We start from the raw sequence: 21,770 nt of genomic DNA, 5'->3' as shown, positions 1-21,770 counted from the left end.
TTTGGGGCTAATATAGCATGTAAATGTAATTCGCACACTCCAGATGTAGTCTGAATCCATCTGAAACAGCCGATGGGGCCCAGCAACACACTTTGTTTTTTTTCTCCACACTTTTAACTTTGCTACTCTTGGAGAAAGCCATTTTGCAACACATTTTCACAACTGAGCTCCATGCAGGAGACAAGCCCCTGTGTGGCTTAATGAAACAAAACTAGCCAAGAGGAGAGGTTCATTGAAAGCCCTTTCTTTGCGTTAACTTAGTTGACCCAGAACCCTCCCCCCATGCCCACCTGCTTTGCCTTTAGTTAGTTCACATTTTGGGAATATATATATCGAAATATGCAATTATAGGGCATATAATTACTTGGATGCACTTTATTTATGATGAATTTTATTTTATTTTTATTTTTTTTGGGGGGGGGGGGCAAATAGACAAAAAATTATATCATCATGTGCAATTAATTTCACTGAAAAAAAAAACCCTTGCAAAAAAACTGAGTAAATTGGCATAATTTTATTTCTTTAATCTTAAACCGCAGAGGACACAGAACACTGCTGTTGCAAATCAGAGAAACTTTTGTTGTCAAAGCATATAAGTAATGTTGTGTAAGTATGATTTCAGTTTTGACCAAAAGCAGGGTTATATTTTCTCATCGAATTCTAGAGGGAATAATGGTTTTTAAACCACATATTCATCAAGCAGTTCAGGGGATTTTAGATTTATAGTGAACATCACCTTATGTGAAGACATTATGACAAAACTCTTTGAATGTTTTAAATATAGGCCTGACTGCACCAGTCGTAATAATCTTAAGTGTCAACATCAATTTATGTTTTAATTCAATCAAAGTCTACTAGAATGTCACTGAAAGTACATACTAAAATTAAATCCAGCATCTAAGGTGAAATGAAAATCCCCTCTCATATTTCATCCTTTTCCTGGCAACCATTTTTTATCGTACACATTTATCATTACCTTGAAATTCTTCCAAACACTGTTGCTCAAAGTTCAATTTCATAATATCGGGATTTCATTTAAACGTAATACTTTTTTTTATTTTATTTTTTTGCACAAAAGCAGTTTGTTGTCAGTTTGTCTCCTAGATACTCTAAGACAATAACAAGAGTCTTGACTGGGTCCAAGAAACTCTTTCAAGGATGGCCAATATCCTCAGAGGAGGGAAGGAAACGATTCAGATTGTCAGATTGTCTTCAAGCCACTGCGACCCGTTCACACCAAATATTACATCATAGTACCCATTATTTACTATCAGGCACTCTTCCTGCTATAGAAATTGAACACGACTTATGACCTTTTTAAGGGGCGAAGCAGGAGCCACTGAGAATCCCATTATATGTGTTAGCTTGTATTTCAGGAGATGGGTGTGTCCTGGATTGGACATACAACAATGAAAGACAGTAGTGTGTATGAATTGGCCATCCTCTCACAGTGTAAGAATTGTGTAGATACTTCATGCCTTCATGCCATCATACTATCTTTGTGTATGGTTATAGTTTTGTAGATGGAACCTACAGGTCCTATTATAATCCAGCAGCCCAGAGGTTAAATAGAAGTGGTATTTAGAAATTATGATGTTTTGAATAAACCAGTTCAACTGATTCAATTAATGATTCTTAAAGACAGTCACTTGTTCCTGAATGAATCAGCATTTTTTAACAAACTTTGAATGAAGATTCAGTGACCCTGGATGTATCTGGATATGCATACTTCCCTACCAGGGGTGTAGATTACGCGGGGGACGTGTCCCCCCCACTTTTGATATCATGTTAATTCGTCCCCCGCACTTTTTCAGTCAAATGTGTGCGCATAGAGGTTTTCAAGAGCTGGTGTGAATAAATATAGATTTAAACTCAAAGAGACAGGATAGTCTGCGCACGACCTCATATTTTATTCGGACCCAGGAGGCGAGATGAACATCACGGATCGCTAAACACTCTCCTGCAGTGTGTGTGTGTGTGTGTGTGTGTGTGTGTGTGTGTGTGTGTGTGTGTGTGTGTGTGTGTGTGTGTGTTTCATTCATACTAGAAGCCGGAGGGCGCTCTCATGCAGAAAGTCATACCAGGAAACTCCTAATATGGACAAAAGCGTCCAGCTATGGCTGTATGAAAACAGTTGTCTTCACAGAAAAACAGAACATTTTGGAAACACAAAGACATTTAACAGACGATTGCGACAATATATGGTTTTTCAAGTCATCTCCAGCAGGTGATAAATAAAGTATATGAACAATGCAGTGCCAATTGACATAGAATTTATTACAGTATAAAAACTATTCTGCCTCAATTAAAAAAAAAAATTATCATCTGTTTTAAATATTGATAATCAGTAAATCATCATATTAGAATGATTTCTGAAGGATGTGACACTGAAGACTGGAGTAATGATGCTGAAAACAGCTTTGATCACAGGAATAAATTACATTTTCATGTACATTCAAATAGAAAAGTAATTTTAAATAGTAAAAATAAAATTTCACAATATTACTGTTTTCGCTGTACTTTGGATCAAATAAATATTTTTTTTTTCTGTTCCCCTAACATCTGAAAAGATGGCTACGCCCCTGTTCCCTACTACATAGTAACCAAATGTGAAAAGAGTATTATGTCCAAATTCATAAAATATACAAAAAATTGCTTTATGAGTGGTTACTTTCAGCGAAATTCTGAAGTGCATGTCCAGTGAATACTTAACTATCCCATGAGGCCATGAGAGAGTGTAAAACGATGAAACTGACGCAGGTGAATTACTTTCATAGTACACACATTCGTATCACATAGAACTAATGGTCAAAGTAAGAGCTTATTCAAACGAAGTACCCACTCATCATGGAATCTTGGCTTTTGAGCAAATCGGTTGAATTAATGATTCAATGGCTTACTCATAAAGATGGTTCTAGGTTGAATCAGGATTTTTGAACAAATCGGTTGAGCAAATTACCTTCTTAACTCACTCATAAAACTACTCAAAGCCCTCTCAGTGTCTTTTAGTCACCAAGAATTTCCGCCAATAATGGATGGTATGACTGTAATGGAAATTGACTTGACTTGGAATGCTTCTCAAGCAATAAAATTCAAGGATCACACACACACACACGCACACACTGTACATATTTCTTGCATTTCTCCATAATAAGCCAAGGTTCATTCTGACACTGCAGCAACAGAAGTTTTGCCATGTAGCATCATGTAGGAAACTAAAGGTTTGAGTGTAGCAAATAGCATCACTCTCCTGAGATGCAGCTGACATGCAATACATGCACTTCATATGTAAAACACTATAATCTGAAACACTGACACATACAACATTGGAATCTCAAGCAAGAACGCACAATAATCTATTTCAAGCAAAGAATTTGTTTTTTTTTAATTCACAATGGCTATACCTGAATACTTGCGTTTCAATGTGAAATGAATCAGACAAGTGGAATGTGTCTAGAAAAACATGACAGAGCGGCATGAATCTCTATTTTATCTATATAGGAAATGGCATGAAGCAGAATTTCTTAAATGCCACAGATGGACACCAGCCCAAAATAATGGCAAATATTACAATGAATTGCATTGGGAATTAGAGGAACAGCATATGGAGACAAGGCAAGATTCACACAAATAGCATCTGTGGCATTCTGTTTGAAGGACTTCAACACAATATGTCCCTGCTTACTCAAGTCCCTGTGCTCCGGTGGTGCTGCCTGCCACCTGACTCCAGAACAGGAATTATCAGCCATGGAATCTGTTATTAATTCCTGTTTACACAGTCCACTTCCATGAATACATGAATTGTGTGTTTTGATGGTCAATGATATAACCCCAGATTAAGGATTTTTTTTTTTTTTTGTGAAACAACATAAACATACATCTTAAAGGAAATTTATGTAAATTATGTCATCATCAGTGAAGTAAAGGCTGATAATAAAAGTCACTAGGAGTGAATGATGAAAAGCATCAAATAAGCAGTTCATAGTATTTGTGTGCTGTATTTCATACATTCTGAAGCCATTTGTTAGTTTTCTTGTATATACTGAATCACAGATTTCTCAATTTAAAGGCGTGTGATTTTCTATGTTAGTAACCCTCTCTGATCTATTGGTTACATGCTTAGTTTTAACAAGAGACAGTGAGAAGTTCCAGCTATGTGATCATTTGGTTTTGTTATAGTATAAAATCCTTCTGATTCACCGGTCACCTCATTTTAAAGCTTGGTTTTTATCTTATTTTAGTGAAAATGTCTAGAACGTTCTCTTTTAGGCCAATGCATGGCTCACACAAATGAGGGTGAATTTCCTCGTATTATTCCCTCCATGTGTACTATAGCAAAACAGATTGAATTGCTAAAATTATTTATTTTACGTATGTTGAAAAATTAAATTTTGGGTACAAATATTTGGTCTATTTCCTTTCACCTGCTCTCACTGAATAAGAAACCTTGATCTTTTGTTCCTTTTGTGTGATACAATGTTGCCCTTACAGGAATGAGGTGTCCAGTTGTGCAGTGGATTTACTTTCCTCTGTTTTTATTGAGTACCTTTGTTTCAAACTTCATACACCGTTACATGAATTGTTAGAATGAGTTCACACAGAATAATCTGCATAATAAACCTGCAATTTATTTGGAAACAAGAAGAATGTGTTAACAGTTACAAAGAAACTGTCTATGTTTCTGGCACATTATCACAAGCAATGTATGCTTTGGTGTATTAATTCAGCCATAGTGTGTATCCAATTATAATACTATAACAGGCAAAGTGAAGTGTTAAGGTGCTGCCATCTGGTGACTGAATCTGAAAATGTTAATTAAAACAATATATTTATCTCCCAAAACTAGTTGAATTGGATGATATTACACTGTGTAATCTAAGTAGCCTTGCTACATTACACACACAATTTCAAATAGCAAGTGAAAAACCATTGTAGAGACGATTTTGATGCAGTTAAGTAGGATACCAAACACTCTCCTAAACACCTGGTTGTAATTTTCAAATAAAGCCAAAGAGCCTTATTATTTGGTTCAGGTGTGTTTGATTAGAGGTGGAATAAAATTCAACACATATGTGGCTCTGAAATGAGCAGAAACGAATAACCCCGATATGAATGATTGCGCTTCCTTATACTGGTTATTACATGTAAGTTTTCTTGGACAAACTGATGTTTTATAAAAAATAATAAAAATATTAATATTTGCATGAGACAATAATGAAAAAACAAAAACAAAAAACAGAATAACTTCATATATATATATATATATATATATATATATATATATATATAAACAACAGTAACTCCTTAAAACAATTTATCAACTTTTATTAAAACCCATACAGAGCACAACATTTACAAATATGATTTGGGATGGACCAGGACAGTTCAGTAGCTCTTTGCGGTTTCATATGATTCAGGGAAGGCCAGACTCTTGTGTCCTGAACCCATGACCAGTGGCAGGATTCCAGCATTTGGCACCACATTCCATGAGAGAGTGAGAGTGATGTTCTTATTTGCCCTGTATTACAAATAGACAGATATTAGAGAGATTTGCACCTACGTAGCACTTATGTGCAACCCTGTATGTATATATGTGTGTATATATATGTGTGTGTGTATATATACATGTATGTGTGTATATATATACACACACACACACACATATACACACAAGCAAGTTTAAACTAGTGAAAGAAAATCCAAAATAATAATAAATAAAAGCAACTAACCTCAGACCATTCCCATCATCAAAAAAGAAGTACTTGGATTTAACATCCTTCAGGTTTAGTTTGGTGTTGTCACCTCTCAAGATAATCCTGTCCCATAACACCACCTGGTTCAGTGCCTAGCATGGGATAAAGACTCCTTACTGATATGTAAATCACAAGCAGGTCTGAAATATTATTATCTACAACACAACAAATACCCAGCTCTCAACAGATTTTCATCAACAAAACAGTTAATTGCGTTTACCAGGCCCACTGACTCCCTGGATAGACTGAGGCAGGCAAGACTTACATTGCTTTTGGTTGAATATTCAGCAGTCAGGTAAAGAAAGAGCTCCTTTACATTCCAGTCAAATATTGGCTGCAGATGTTATAAAGCAGTCAAGGCAACTAATGCAAATCTAGTTCTAGGTGTAAACTGCACAACAAAACTGCATCTAGCACATATACCACAAAAAGGTATTTACAAATTCTGATGAATGGTGCACTGAAGTGGCATAAATGCATTTACACTGGAATTACATTTGCAAAAAAAAAAGCTAAATATAAAACATTGAATAAAGAAACATTAAATAAAGGGTTCCATAGTAATTGTTTTAATTTAATTGATTTTAATTTAGGCATCTACATGGTGGTAATTTAGCGGCACAGCAGTTGGTCTGTTCTGTCAAAAGGATATTAGCAGAGATGTCAAATGTCACAAAGCCCAAGTCACTCCTCTCCCGTGGTCCTGTGAAGTCGTCTACATTTTTACTGGAGAAAGAAGACAGAAGATGAGAGGGAAAGTAAAGTGCCTCTCGGCTTAAATGTGTGTGACAAGACGAAACTACATTCAAACCTGCAACCATTCACTTTAAGAATGTACAAATGTAAATATAGTAATAGCAAACCTAAAATACTAACAGGGAATAATATGACAGAATGAAGTTTATAAAATATTGTTGAACAAAACTCGTTTAATTTGCATATTTGATGTGCTGCACTGCTATAGGCCGCCAGGTCAGCAGCATCCACAACTCCCATATGCTGCAAAAACAAATGATTCTGAACGGACCATGGTGCCTCGTGAATATCAAATACATTTTTTATGGGATTAGCACTAATTTCATATCGCTCTTGTGAACGCAGATTCAGAAACGGTGCAGTTAACTCACATCATGACTTTGGATACGTGTATATCCACCGGTACGCTTCTGTCTTTGAAGGCTGTGGTAATAAAGCATCCGAATGTGAGAGCTGCCATAACACTGAGAGAGAAGGCGAAGAGCGAGTTCGCCCTCGACAATACTGTATTCATGTTTCAATCTAGTTCAAACTACAACAATGTAATGCAAAACAAAGATATATTGTAACGCTCCGAGCGGCGGTTCAGAGCAGGAAGTAAGGAAGTTAAGGGCTGACTCGGAAGCAAGACCTACTTCCTGTTTCATTTTGGTAAGTGCATACTGACACCCAGTGCTCAGGAAGTGGAATTAATCAACAAAGTGCAACAGCTTTTTTTTATGTGGATTAAGTATACACAAATGTAAATTTAATACAAAAAAGTGCACCAGAGTGTACATAACAACCACTAATTAAAACTATATATTACTTAAAAAAAGCCTCCTGTAGGAAATGACTCTGACCATTTGTGTATGTGGAATTTTCCAGAAATAAAACAATTTGTAAAAGTTGTTACAGTTATTACAATTTTTTTTCACAATAAGCTTTTATGAGAAGCTGATTCACTTGATATAATGTCTATTAGTACACATGTATGTACAAATATTAATACCTCCTATAAATGTGCTGTTGTTAACATTTCCTCAGAAGGACCACTTAAGTTCTTAAAAATATATAAAAGCCAAATTAAATGTTTGTAAAATCCTTTCAGTGTAAATCGCTGCATTAATACTCATAAAAATATGATAAAGCTCCCATGGATCACATCATCAACCAAATAAGTCTGGCTTCATCCCGGTAACTTCTGTTATAATTGGATTAATCATGCCTGATTGGGAACATGGTATTTTTTTCTACAATGGCAATGGTGCATAAACAAAAATACTTTCAAAATACTGTCATCAGAAGATAATACTCTTATAGCAACAAAATAAAATACAAAGAGTGTAATGAAAACACAGCTGTCACAATGTATCTGGGTCCAGCTGCTTTTGGGAATAACTGGGCTGGCCTGGTATATGATCCCCATAAACATCCCTGGATCCCATTCCAAAAAATTCACTGTCACTGAGCAGCAGCAATGACTGATATTTTGGAGGAGCGGCCTTTCGGCTTGCATTATACCAATGTCTATCTCTCAATTCTTGTCCTTTTTTGCTTTAAACTTTTTGTCAAGATCAGCCTAAGCATACTGACCCACTTCTATGTGGTTCAGGGAAACCGTAAGGAGGCAGCCCGGATCGCAGCAGAGTTCTACAATTTTGGCCAAGGGCACAGTAAGTTGGCAAGAATGGGACGAATTGAGGCTATATATTTTGGAGCACGTTCTGAGTCACTATTTAGGGTCTTTATGTCTGTTTGTAAAGCACACTGGTAAAACTTTGACTGGCTGTATAGCGTGTGAAAGAGAAAGCTTCTGCAGCACAGCTTGTAACACTGATTAAACTGGGTCAGCGTGTTCTTCTAACAATGAGTTACGGAAAATTATTTTCTCATAGCATTTTGTAAATGGCTGAATGAAAATTTTTTGGTGCAATAAACTATATAGTAGCCTAAATGCATCCCTCACGTCTATATTCATTATATATATATATATATATATATATATATATATATATATATATATATATATATATATATATATATATATATATGTTTTTTGCCGTCTGAATTCTGAAGAACAATTTAATGATTTTGCCTGTGGAAATGTTGTAAAGTCGTCGTTTTTGCTATCTTTGGACCAGTAACGTGCGGTGAAATCTTGTCATGGGTAGGCTGTGACCTATCAATGTGTGGAATATATGTTCATATATTCATTCAGTTAATTTAGCAACCCAAGTTCATATCAGGCATCATCAGATCGCTGCCTGCATTCAGCAAAGTCAGTCATGTGAGGCTAATGCACAATCAAATATAATAATCAAATTAATGGACACATCTATCTTATGACTTATACAACAAACAAATGTTTTGTGCGGGACACAGAGAAGGAGGCGGCGCGGCAGCCTAGTCACTCCAATCAAAATGCGCAAACGCGCACAGACAGCCACGGCACACACACACACACACACACTTTTGGTCTGGTGACGGCGCACCAGGCTACAGTCAGAAAACATTGCGTCAGCAGTACAGCTTTAAAGTACAAAAACAGCTTATTCGCTCCTACAAACTGCTAGGCGCACAGACCGACACGCAAGTATACTAGATGCTAGTATTCGGGAAGCGCGCGGATTGAGTGAGAGCGATTAGATCACGTGACATGAAGCAAGCTCGGTCTCTGCCTCAATGTTGATAATTCAAGACAGCATGAGAACTGACTGCGCATGCGCAAATCTACATAAACTACGTTCTATGGACCAAAGAGGCACCGCTCACCTCTGCCTCAATGGCCATGGCTTTTGAATTTCCTGCACGAAACAACGGTTTTTAGGAGCAAACAATGGCAAAATGAGTATATTATGTGTATTCCTGAACATTTTTGTTACAAAAAATAATATTTGGAATAAAATTAATGCAATTAATAATGTGGTGAATTATTAAAGCTCTTGGAATTAATAAATGTAATGTCAACATTTCCTTTGGTGAGGCACTGCCTACCCTGCCTACCCTGACCGCACGTCCCTGCTTTGGACCAAAATGTATTTTTGATGCTTCAAAAAATTCTAACTGACCCTCTGATGTCACATGGACTACTTTGATGATGTTTTTCTTACCTTTCTGGACATGGACAGCATACCGTACACACAGCTTCAATGGAGGGACTAAGAGCTCTCGGACTAAATCTAAAATATCTTAAACTGTGTTCCAAAGATAAACCGAGGGTCTTACGGGTTTGAAACAACATGAGGGTAAGTTATTAATTACATAAATTTGCTATCTGGGTGAACTAACCCTTTAAGACTCTTCTCTCACAGGTTTACAAATATATGCACATACAGACACGGAACAGAAATTGTTAAAAAGAGGTCAAATTAATATGTTAGCATTTCTAAGAAAATACTTTGTTTATGTGTTTTTTCCTCCATATTATCAGGGTTACAATGCAAATATCATCACCATTGATCATGTGACTCCACTGCACGAAGCTTGTCTGAGAGATCATGTAGCATGTGCCAGGGCTCTCATAGAAGCTGGTGCCAATGTGAGTTTTAGTTTTTAAACAACATAGGATTAATTATTAAAAAAGGTACATAAAAATACCATTGTTTTACCCATCAAATATTTAAATTTCAATAATTAATTTGATATTATAATTAATTGTAAAATATTATACATAATACTTTATATTTAATTTAATAAATTGCATACATTTATAATATTAAAAACATGACAACTAGCCCCAATAAAAACCACAGCGTACCCTGACTAGACATTTCTGAAATATACTGTTGTCATGAGTACACGATTCAGTTCATACATATATATGTATGTGTTTTATAAAATAGATCATTGCTTAAACGTTTGCCAGTGTGCTTTAATTTTGTGTGTGTGTGTATGTGTGTTTTATGGCTATAGCAAAAATATGTTGATAATGAAATGTTAAGTTGGAAGATAAAGTTCACAAAATAATTAAACTTTTATCATTTTGAATTAGACATGTGGAACCTACTAAAATTCTAAAGAACGATCTAAATTATGTAATTGGAATTTTATCTCCACACCATATAGTTACTGAAATATAGCAACTTCTGATTACTTCCCTTTGTAATAACGACCCTGTGGCGGGGGGGGCATGGTTTAGCGAAGTCTGCAGCGGGAGAGAAAATCAGGAGACGAACGGTAAGTGAGTGGTTTGGGCGGAAAAGATCAACACCTGTCTCTTGTTTCAGTAATTGGCGTGGAGAGAGTATAAAACGCCAGGAGAGACAGAAGCAGTCGAGAGAGAGACGGACTGCTGACCATCGGAAGGAGTTAACCGGAAGTGTTTGCCAACAAAAGTCTGCGAGTGTCAGAATAAAAGTCACCATTGGTGTTTGTAACAATTACTTTATTTATTTTATTAAAAACATTGTCAGCAGTCCATCCGACCCCTTGTCCTCTTCCTTTCCTCCTACGAACTCACTACACTGGTGCCGAAACCTGGGAAAGGAAGAAGGAGTGCCGCCGCCATGCAGAGCTCGTCCTCCACGCCATTTGCGGAAGTCATCTCATCCCTCGCGGCCCTGCACCAAGAGCAACATCAGGCCCTGCTGGACTTGAGAACTGATCAGGAGCGACGGTTCCACGCCATACTACAAGCCCAGCAGGAGGACCGCGAGAGGTTCCGGAGCTGGATTGACCTGGATTGACCCATTCATCTACCCCTCCACAAAATGGGACTGCAGGACGACCCGGAAATGTTCCTGGAACTTTTTGAGAAGTCATCAGAAGCGTGCGGCTGGCCCCGCGACCAATGGCCAGTACGCCTGATCGCCCTGCTCTCGAGCGAGTCCCAGGTGGCCGCCCAACAGCTACCAGTGGCGAACTTCCTGGTCTTCGACGACTTGAAGAGGGACATCATTCAGCGGGTTGGGCAGTCCCCAGAGCAACACCGCCAGTGGTTCCGTTCAATGGACCTGGGGGAATCCGGTCGGCCCTTTGCGATGGCCCAGCAGCTCCGGTACTCGCCGAGGGAAGTGATGTGGAACACATAATCGACCTCGTGGTGCTGGAGCAGTTCATCGCTCGGCTTCCTAAGAAAACAGCCGAGTGGGTCCAGTGCCACCGTCCCACGTCACTTGACTCGGCCATCCATCTAGCGGAGGACCACATGGTGGCGTGCCCAGGGGTCGGTGAACCCACACACTCAGTCTCTCCCCCTCTCTCCCCTCTCCTTCTCTCTCTCGACCTGTCCCTCTCCCTAGGTCTCGTCCACCCGGCCCTCCTCGTGTCCCGTCCGGGGGTGGGGCGGGTTCGACAAAGGACATCACGTGAGTCCAAGGGCCCCGCCCAGGGGGGCGGGGCTGATGGCTGCCGGAGGGGACAGCACTTCAGTTTCTCCGCTCTCCACGCCAATTCTCCAATCCACTCCTCGCCATTGGGGCGGTGGGAAGGTCTGGGCTGGCCTGTTGGCGTTGCGGGGACCCGGAGCATTTTGTGGACAGGTGTCCAATGATGGAGGTGGGGATGATGATCCGGGTCCCGGATGTCCCACAGGCCACCCCGGTCAGGCAGGAGAGTACCAAATACCTGTGAGTATCAAGGGGGGTGCATATCCGGCCTTGGTGGATTCAGGATGTAACCAAACCACAATCCATCAAAGCCTGATTCAACCGGGGGCATTGGATACAAGCCGCGTGGTTATGGTGCGGTGCGTACACGGGGATGTGGTGGAGTATCCGGTAGTCCTGATTATTATTCCTTTCAGGGCTCAAAAGCATAGTGTGGAGGTAGCGGTTAGTCCCCACCTCCAGCATCCGATAATTCTGGGAACGAATTGGCCCGCGTTTACTGTTTTATTGGGATCGTTATGTTCGGATGCCTCTTGGGGAAATAAGCCATGGAAGGGGACTGCGCGAGTGCAGGTGGGAGAAACTGAGCCAGGACCGCTGGGTTCTGCTTCAGGGGAACCGAGCAAAGTCGGGAGACTTATTCTCTCGGAGCGTGATGACTTCCCCCTGGAGCAGTCTCAGGACGAGACATTAAAACATGCTTTTCAACAGGTCCGCTCCATCGATGGCCAGCCTCTCCAGCCTGCTCACCTGATCACCTATCCGTATTTTGCCATTTTAAGAGATCGGTTGTATCGAGTGACCCAAGACGCTCGGACAAAAGTACATACAACCCAGTTGTTGATTCCGAAGAGCCGCAGAGAAATGCTTTTCCATCATTCTAATCCTATTGCGGGTCATTTGGGACAGGCAGCAACACTGAATCGCCTCATGACCCGTTACTTTTGGCCGGGCATTCATGACAACGTGCGCAGGTGGTACGTGTCTTGTCCGGAATGTCAGTTGGTGAATCCACCGGCCGCCCAAAATGCGACTTTGCGTCCCCTTCCCTTAATGCAGGTCCCCTTCAAGAGAATTGGTATGGACCTCATCGGGCCATTAGAGCGATCTGCACGGGGACATCGCTTTGCATTAGTCATAGTTGACTATGCAACATGATATCCTGAAGCAGTGGCCCCTGTTTCGTCTAATCTCCCAGGTGGGGGTTCCGAAAGAGATCCTCACCAATCAGGGCACGGCGTTTATGTCACGTACGTTACGCGAACCCACGTACCCACAGACCGACAGCCTGTGTCGGTCCATGATCCGGAAATTCGTTCAAGAAGACGCCAAGAATTGGGATAAGTGGCAAGAGCCCTTGTTATTCGCTGTGCGAGAGGTTCCACAAGCCTCCACAGGGTTTTCCCCCTTTGAGCTTCTCTACGGACGCCAGCCTCGAGGGGTGCTGGGTGTTCTGAGAGAAACTTGGGAGGAGGGGCCATCTCAGGGCAAAAACGAAATTCAGTATGTGCTAGAATAGGTCATTTGTTCATATCCCTGAAATACGACCCATCAGAGCGTATACTACAATTGTGCCCCTATCGGCAACAGGATGTTTTCATATTAATCTTTTGTACTCTTTTATTTGTGCTATAATTCGGGTTTCGTGTAGCTCAGTATTGCATTATATGACAATATGTAATCATGCAGTCATGGGTACGATCCCAGAGAATGCACATGCTCATAAAATGTATATGCTCTATAAATCATAATTTTGCATGATTTCTGTGAGGGGTAGGTTTAGTGGTGGGGTTAGGTGTGGTCATTCGATCAAATAAGCCCACTAGTAAAATATGTACAAATTACTGTGAGATCGGTGTAAAAAGTCCACACATTGCATTTAAATAAACACGCATTTTGATTGTTAATGATTGTTAATTGTTAATTTTAATGATTGTTGATTATACATCATTTCATGACGACAGACGTAACACGATACTATCATTATTTTTACACCCGCTAGAGGGCGCTTAACTTTAAAAAGTAAATATAGGTCGTAATAAGGTGCTTGCACAAATTACCTATATGGTCATTTTTTATTGGAGGATGGGGTCTTATTTTAGGCAGGGTCACGTTGTCCATATACTCTATGAACCACTAAGTTGTTTAAAAATATTTTTATTTTATTTTTTAACAAGGGGGATACTTGCTAAATTTCACTGTTTCCTCATTGATAGCCATGCCGCGGTCTCTGTGTCAGCTGTGTAGACTGAGTATTCAAAACTACATGGGCCGATCCAGACTGCATCTGATTTCCCACCTCAAACTGCCTACTCTGCTCAAGAGTTTCCTCCATTACAGACAGATTCTGTAACTCCCTCCATAAAGCCAGCCCCCCATTTTCTAATATTAAGTGCATTAATGTACAAAAAGGTCACCCAGTCTTGTTTGTGACACCCAATGCACAAAAAACTAAATCATGCTAGCCATTCATTTTACTTATTCAAGTTCAAATGTTTTTTTGTTGTTGTTGTTTTTTAAATACTTGTATATTTTTGTGTATCTAATGAACCTAAGTTATATTTTTGTAAATAATATCTTCACAAGATTAATGTAAATTTAGTCATTTTAAACCACACATTCTTATATGTCGATATAAACTGTATGCCTAATATGATTCAAATTGATCATGTCAGGGTGAAATTATTAAAGTGCATGTCAATATAGTGAATTTTATAAAAAATTTTAATCAAATCAATCAAAAAAAATATATTAATAAAAATTCCCAAAAGCACAACCGCTTAGTTTGCTATCTGTATTTTCACAGCTTCCCAAGTTGCATCCTGACCTGTTACACAAGACAAATAAGAATGACATGTAAAATTTGATTGTCTAATTGGTCTCCTTTCTCTTTTCAGTTGGCGATATAAATGTATTATTATTTGAATCCTGATTAATGAACTAATTACTTCAGACATCTTCAATGTAGTGCACACTACTCATAAGCAAAAAATAAAATCATGGGATTTCTTGTACACTTCATCTTTTCAATAGGACTTACAGTATCAAATCATAGTCACAAAAAAGGTGATTATAATTGACAGTCTTGCTTTTATCTCTCCTTGCACTTTTATGATATCATCGGTCATACTAAACAGATTAAACACTTGGAACATGCTGAATTTGGACCAGTCCTAGTTAATCGGATGCCTGACTCTACTTCAGGATCAACAGATGACATTTAACTATTCTTTGTTGTGTATTAACAATTATCATATCAATATGCTATGTACACCCATTTGAGCTTAGAGTTCAGACATAAATTCTAGAACTATATAGAAATAAATAAATTTCACAGTGCAATTTGATGAAAATAGTCTCTTTATCTGTATTTTCAAACATAAAACCAACATTTCATTAAATAATTCCTCCAAAACAGTGGATATACTCCTCGATGTACGACAGCAGTTGCAAATGATGATTTAACCAATACATATGACACTTTTTGTCTTTTATTTTGTAACTTCAGAAATGCACTCCAAACATATAGCTATGTAATAGCAGAACTTTTTCGTTTCCTCACTCTATATGTGCAGTTTCTCAAACTTATTGCCTAAGTTCATCTAGATATATTTTGAATTTAACAGTAAATAGTGTTGCCATATTCTATGAACAAATATTGCACAACTGGCCTCAGACCTGCTTTATATATCTATTTATAATAGTTCCCGAATTAAATGAAGCAGTGATTGTTACAGTATGAGATTTTAAACTCATATTTCAAACTAGTATTTGGTTCTATTAAGTAAGCTGTATATTCAATAGTAGTCAGTAAATATATTCAGTTCATATGTGACAGACAACTGACATAGCAAATAGTTTCAATGTCAAAGCAGCATAAAAAGCAAATACACACACAAACCAACAAAAATGTACAGATGAATACCTTGTAAGTTCTTCTACATAACATTCAGGCTCCAAAATAAAAAAATGCTCATACTACATAATTGCAGTGATAGTACCACCTAGAATGACAATATTTGGGCTATAGATCTCAACCCTAAGACCTGAACATGACACCTAAACCTGAATACCTGAACTTGCTTGTGTCTTAGGATGAGAAAGAAAGGCGTTAAATATCCTGCCTCATATGTTACATTCATTACTGTATCTAGCATAAATATCTCTTTATACAACAGTTAGCTGTGGTGCTCTAATTAGATTGGCCTGCATCAAATTAACATGTTTTTGTTTACTGTACATATTGTTCTGCTTGCCTATGTTTAAAGTGAATCAGTCTCCGTGTTGCTTGTCAAAATCCCTTCTTTAAAAAAATTATAAAAATAAATAATAAAAAGTTACTTAGTTATTGCATTACTTGATATTAACTTCTTGTTTACTGAACTGTTGTTTGAAAGAAATATCATCACATTTGTGCTGTTGGCCTTGTGTGCTGTATATTCACTACATCAGCAGCATTCTTGCTTTTGCTTATTCTTTGCATAAGTTGCAATCCTCAATGAAATAAGCATGGAATGGCAAAGCCTCAAATAATGTTGTTTCGACAAACATCAAGCTTTGTGAGAGAAAACTGGAATGTTGCACCTTTTAAGAGCCAGACCAGCAAGAATACTGCTCACATTTGTTGTATTTGTACTCAGAAGGGTTTGAGTCGTAAACCCGTCCCCAACGGAGAGAACGGGTTTACTTTGGCCACATCAGGGCATCATTTAGTGAAATGGCTGATTTGCCATCTTCCAGGAAGAATGCTGGACCCTGCCAAGCAAATAAAGACATATAAGTTCAGTGATATTTGTGTAGAGCTAAAATACAAGACTACTAGTAGGAAACCCACCTGTATCCTGAGGGCAGTGAAGCAAGAAATCTGGACATCAGAGTGGCTGGGCAAGTTAGAGCCAGTGACATAGTCGGGACCATTTAGGCCCTTGATGGGCTCCTCTCTCATTCGACTCAACAGCTGGCTGTACTCTGTTTTCTGGACCTCAGATGGTGGAGTGTACGAGGTGTCATCTGCCACTCTGTTTCTGTGAGTTAGAGTTATTAGAGTTAGAGTTAGAGTTATTAGATCTGTTGCAAAACCTTGTGAGCTTTCTTGTTGTCTACTGCCTATTAGGCATGTTCCTATTAAATGATATCCAATCGAGTCTACTGTGATATGCTATGTGTTTATATGTGCATACGCTATGCCTTTCAAGTCCAAACTAAAGTATATTTTGGGCTCATTCCTCATGTTTTATTCTATTAATTTCGATCCAGATATATATATATATATATATATATATATATATATATATATATATACATATATATATATATATACATATTTTTTTAATCTAAATTAATGTTATTGCATTTGAATCACTGACTTTGCTTATACAGGGCAAAACAACTTTTTAGCATATTTTTTTTCTTTTTTTGTTACACTTGTGTTCCCAAGTCAAAAATGACTGGGAAAAAAGTGCCATGTTATTGCCAAATACAGGATTCAATCTTGTTTTCTTTCAGTTAGGACAGGTTTTATTTATGTATTTATTTTTGTAGGCTTCATTGATGTGAGCTTATCCAACTTAGTTTTTTCGAGGTGAATAAACTCGAATTAACTTTTTTCCACTCAAACATTAATCCCCGGTTTCACAGAAAAGGCTTCAACCAGTCCCAGACTAAAATGCAGGTTTCAGCTGTCTCAACTGAAAATATCTTGCTCTGACACATCTTAAAATATATCAGTGCCATCGTTCCTTGTCAAGATTCACACCTGTAACGTTTTCTTCTAAGGCTTTTTTTGTAAAAGCTGCTTAGATATCTTAATTTAACTTAAGGCCTAGTCCTGGCTTAAGCTAAGCCCCATCTGTGAAACCTGGCCTAAGGTGAATAAACTCAGATTAATGAAGCCTATGATCAATAAGTTCCAAAAAGTTATACAAAACCTATGCAAACTGAAAGAAAAAAGTTAACAAAACACTGAATCCAATATTTCATGATACAAATGCCTAGATTTATAAGCAATTTAAATGGATGGTTGTTTTTGACAGAGAACACCGAATTAGGTATAGGATTTTCAACACAGCACAAGTGTTAAGGCAGCACCCTAACAGCAGTGTAGAGTGCCTTTTCCATGATGGATAAATATGGTCCTGGTTTGGAAACGGTGCAAAATAAGGAAGCATAATTTTGCTGCATGTTGTTTGGAATGGCATATGATGCTTTAAAATACTGACTAGGTAGGTCTTGAAACAGACCTGTTTTGTATTATGAATTACAGAACTGTGGTACAGACTTGAGGGATTGTGTGCAGGCTCTCCAGGCATCCAACTCTATAGACAACTGCTCTATCTGCAATGGCACAGCTACTTCTCTCTGCTTTAGCAGCTGACTTCTGTGCAACGTCCTGGACAAAGAAGGGGAGAGGGTGTGAGAAAATAAGAGGTGAAATACTTGATTGTGGATTAAATGAAGTATAACTTACCCACAGTATTTTTCTATGTTATCATTGTCTGAGTTTGCGCCGTGGTTTATTGATGTGATCTGAGAACCATGAATATTGCCCTCACAAGCACCCTAATAAAACAAAGCACATTCTCATTTATAATATAGCCTCATTTGTTATGACACTGAGCACAGAGGTTCACAGTCTTACAACAACTCTAAAATGGGTAAAAAGAAAGCATCTTTCTGTACCTGAGCCACCAGCACAGCTTCTTTCAGTTGACCTCTAGAGGTGAAGAAATTCACCAACTTTTTCACCTCACCAGTGGCGATGCAGTACGGGATGACATCATCATTGCCTTCTTGCATAAGCTGGACTGCTCTCTTGTATTAAGCAGTTAATGAAAGGTAATTCACTCACAACAACTGATTTTAAAAATACAAACGAATATAGGAGATACCTTTGCATAAGCTTTTCCAGTATTTCACGGAGACACCAGGGGCCACAGAAAGGGCCTTTTCCCACTAAACATATAAAACAAAACATCTTAAATATCCAAAATCATCAGAAAGTTAGCTCTAAAAGAAAAGTAATGGACCATCCATATCAGAAAATGGGTCAGTAAGAATAAATAAGTTAATACTTTTATTCAGCAAGGATGCATTAAATTGATCAAAAATGGGACTAATGGCTGCTGAAAATTCATCTGTGCTTGAGTTTGTTTTGAATTGGTTTTTGCATGTTTCTAGGTAATGTTTCCTGTGTTTTAATTTGTTTCCTTGTTAATTCAGTGTGTGATTGATTTCATGTAAATGTCTCCTTTAATTGACTAGTTTGCTTTTGTATTGTATTATTAAGTATACTTAAGTAAAGTTCAAGTATATTTTAAAGTATACTTTATATAGTACTATAAGTATACAAATATCAGTGTTCTAGTAGTATACCTTTAAGTGTACTGTTTAAAATACTCCTTGGGACTAAATTGGTCAACTTTCTAGTATATAAGAGTAAACTTTTAAGTATACTTTAAATATAACAGTAGTAAACCGTTTCGTTTTGGTACAGGGCTTTCGGTAGGGTGCACGTGTGTACCGAATGACCGAATGCAATATTTTGTGTGCAGAACATAGGTACATTTTCGTGTTTCCAAATGAACATATTAAGTGGCGGAAGTCTCCGAGTTCAGCGCAAATCCCGCCCTGCAGCTGATTCTAAGGCCGGTGACACACTGGCTGCGTGGCGTAAGCGTGCGTTTCTGCTGCGTGTCAGTTGCATGACGGCTGCTTTGCGTTTTCTGTGTCTTTACACACCAGAATCGTGCCTGACGCGGCGCTGGCGCGCTGCTGCTACTGTAGGTGACATAAAGGGAGGCCGCCGACAGACCAGGATCTTGTCTTCACGACAACAATATCTATACTTCATGTTAAGCATAAATATAAAGCTTACTGATAAAGGACACAATCAACAGTATTGACGGCAAAATAGACTATGTGTATGACAGGTGCAATATGCCAGTGTGTCACCGGCCTAAGGTTTTCAAAAGGCATCACGCGAGTGTGAACATCACTACAACTAGGAAAAAAACAATTGTAATTCAAACGCAGCTCCCGTCGGCATTTAAACAGACTCTTAATTCCGATCGGGCCAACCCAATAACGAAATCTGAGCAGGTCTAAAAACTGAAACTGTTGATGCTGCACTTTACACTTTGGAAAAATTATATATATGTTTTAAATATGAGCAGGCCTACAAGCTGGGATTGGTAATGCTGCACTGTAATCATAGTTATTTATTTATATTTTTCATTATATTTTATTATATGATTTTGGTTAGGGACTGAGAGTATTTTATTTAGTGGAGAACTTTGCAGCAGTATTTTATTTCTTATTCTTTTTTTTATTTTCTATATATTTTATTTAAAAGTATTTTTAAAAAAGTGTAAACAAATTGTTAAAAAAAGTTTATAGTAATAAACAACCTGCAGTTTAATGTTTACATTTCTTTCCCTTACTGTACCGAAAATGAACCGAACCGTGACTTTAAAACAAAGGTACGAACCGAACCGTGATTTTTGCGTACCGTTACACCTCTAATATATAAATACACCCCTAATATATATTTTTTATACTTTATATCTTTACTATCACTAAACTAATTCCGATCGGTCCAACGCAATAACGAAATCTGAGCAGGTCTAAAAACTGAAACTGTTGATGCTGCACTTTACACTTTGGAAAATTCATCTGTGCTTGAAAAAGTTATATATGAAGAGTTCAGATGCAAAAGCCTCTAAATGTCAACTGAAATTTTCATCTAAAAATAGGATTTTTCTCAGGCTCCTATATTTATGTTCAGTTATTTCACTGTAATAATCTGGAAAAGGACCTGCAAATTGCCATTAAAGTAAAATGACTCAACCTAAGCATAGGAGCTTGATAAAAATCCTAACTTTAGATGAAAATTTCAGATGGCACTTAGAGGCTTTTGCATCTGAACTCTTCATATATATTTTTTTAAATATGAGCAGGCCTACAAGCTGGGATTGGTAATGCTGCACTGTAATCATAGTTATTTATTTATATTTTTCATAATATTTTATTATATGAGAGTAGTTTATTTAGTGGAGAACTTTGCAGCAGTATTTAATTTCTTATTCTTTTTTTATTTTATATATATTTTATTAAAACATATTTTTAAAAAGTGTAAACAAATTGTTTGAAAAAATTATAGTAATAAACAACCTGCAGTTTAATGTTTGCATTTATTTCCCTTACTGTACCGAAAACAAACTGAACTATGACTTTAAAACCGAGGTACGTACCGAACTGTGATTTTTGCGTACCGTTACACCTAGTAAACACAGAAGATGTGTAAAATCGCCCCTACCATAGAACAATGAAAACTTGGATATTCCCTTTAGGGCTTCCTGTTTTCTGGGTCTTTCCATATTCTGATTCACTATTCAGGCACATCCCTACTTGAAAGAGAGAGACTTTTTTTTTTTCAAAAACATTAAAACATCTTACTGACCCCAAACATTTGTATGGTAGCGCATTAATATCAGTTTATTAGGGCTGTCAATGTTACTTAGCATGATTATAAAATTATCAAAAAAAAACAAAAAAAAACAAAAAAAACACTAAAACAATAAAACAAAACATTAAACACAATTACTCCGCAATTAAATCCTGACCCATCAGCAAATATTGATATGCTATTAAATAGATTACTTAAGCAGCATATTGATGTAATGAATGTATAAAAATGGCTTTTCAGTCTTTACCTCTCCTAGTTCCAACATAAGCTCACAGTATCTCTGGATTTGACCAAGTCTGATATGGATCTCTGCTGCATTCTTGAGCCTTTCCTCTTTACTGGGCGCTCCAATGCCACCCCCAAACTTTGACAGGTCTAACTTTGATCTTTACAGATCATTCATGGAGTTGTGTGAGCAGCACACGTCATCCGTGTACATCTGATACACTTGGTCAGAGTGGAAAGTGTGTTAAGGTGTTTACATGGCGG

General features: G+C 37.8%; 2 protein-coding genes across 2 annotated transcripts; one reads left to right on the top strand and one right to left on the bottom strand.

Moving 5' to 3' along the window:
• Positions 1-5,301: 5,301 nt before the first annotated feature.
• LOC132142562 (signal peptidase complex subunit 3-like) lies at positions 5,302-7,136 on the bottom strand. The gene is made up of 5 exons (XM_059552520.1): positions 6,881-7,136; positions 6,406-6,479; positions 6,019-6,095; positions 5,730-5,845; positions 5,302-5,518 (listed from the first exon to the last, which is right to left on the bottom strand). Exons 1-5 carry the CDS (start codon positions 7,021-7,023, stop codon positions 5,386-5,388), a joined length of 543 nt encoding a protein of 180 aa, XP_059408503.1. The 5' UTR covers positions 7,024-7,136; the 3' UTR covers positions 5,302-5,385.
• An 815-nt stretch (positions 7,137-7,951) lies between these two features.
• Positions 7,952-14,674, top strand: LOC132141675 (ankyrin repeat and SOCS box protein 5-like). The gene is made up of 4 exons (XM_059551344.1): positions 7,952-8,172; positions 9,788-9,802; positions 9,922-10,039; positions 13,996-14,674. Exons 1-4 carry the CDS (start codon positions 7,969-7,971, stop codon positions 14,169-14,171), a joined length of 513 nt encoding a protein of 170 aa, XP_059407327.1. The 5' UTR covers positions 7,952-7,968; the 3' UTR covers positions 14,172-14,674.
• The last annotated feature ends 7,096 nt before the right edge of the window (positions 14,675-21,770 follow it).

The sequence above is a fragment of the Carassius carassius genome, chromosome 6, assembly GCF_963082965.1.
Source record: "Carassius carassius chromosome 6, fCarCar2.1, whole genome shotgun sequence".
Taxonomy (NCBI): domain Eukaryota; kingdom Metazoa; phylum Chordata; class Actinopteri; order Cypriniformes; family Cyprinidae; genus Carassius; species Carassius carassius.
The sequence above is the reverse complement of the archived record's forward strand: the minus strand, read 5'-3'. Positions and strand labels throughout refer to the sequence as shown.

Bases quoted from the DNA above. Each gene is read 5' to 3' on its own strand.
- LOC132142562 (XM_059552520.1), bottom strand. From the start codon at position 7,023: ATGAATACAGTATTGTCGAGGGCGAACTCGCTCTTCGCCTTCTCTCTC. The intron at 6,096-6,405 runs ATATCCTTTTGA...CTGCTTTATAAC, and splicing joins GACATTTGACATCTCTGCTA to ATCTGCAGCCAATATTTGAC. The intron at 5,519-5,729 runs GTTAGTTGCTTT...TTTGTAATACAG, and splicing joins GATGATGGGAATGGTCTGAG to GGCAAATAAGAACATCACTC.
- LOC132141675 (XM_059551344.1), top strand. From the start codon at position 7,969: ATGACTGATATTTTGGAGGAGCGGCCTTTCGGCTTGCATTATACCAAT. The intron at 10,040-13,995 runs GTTTTTAAACAA...TTTTTTAACAAG, and splicing joins TGGTGCCAATGTGAGTTTTA to GGGGATACTTGCTAAATTTC.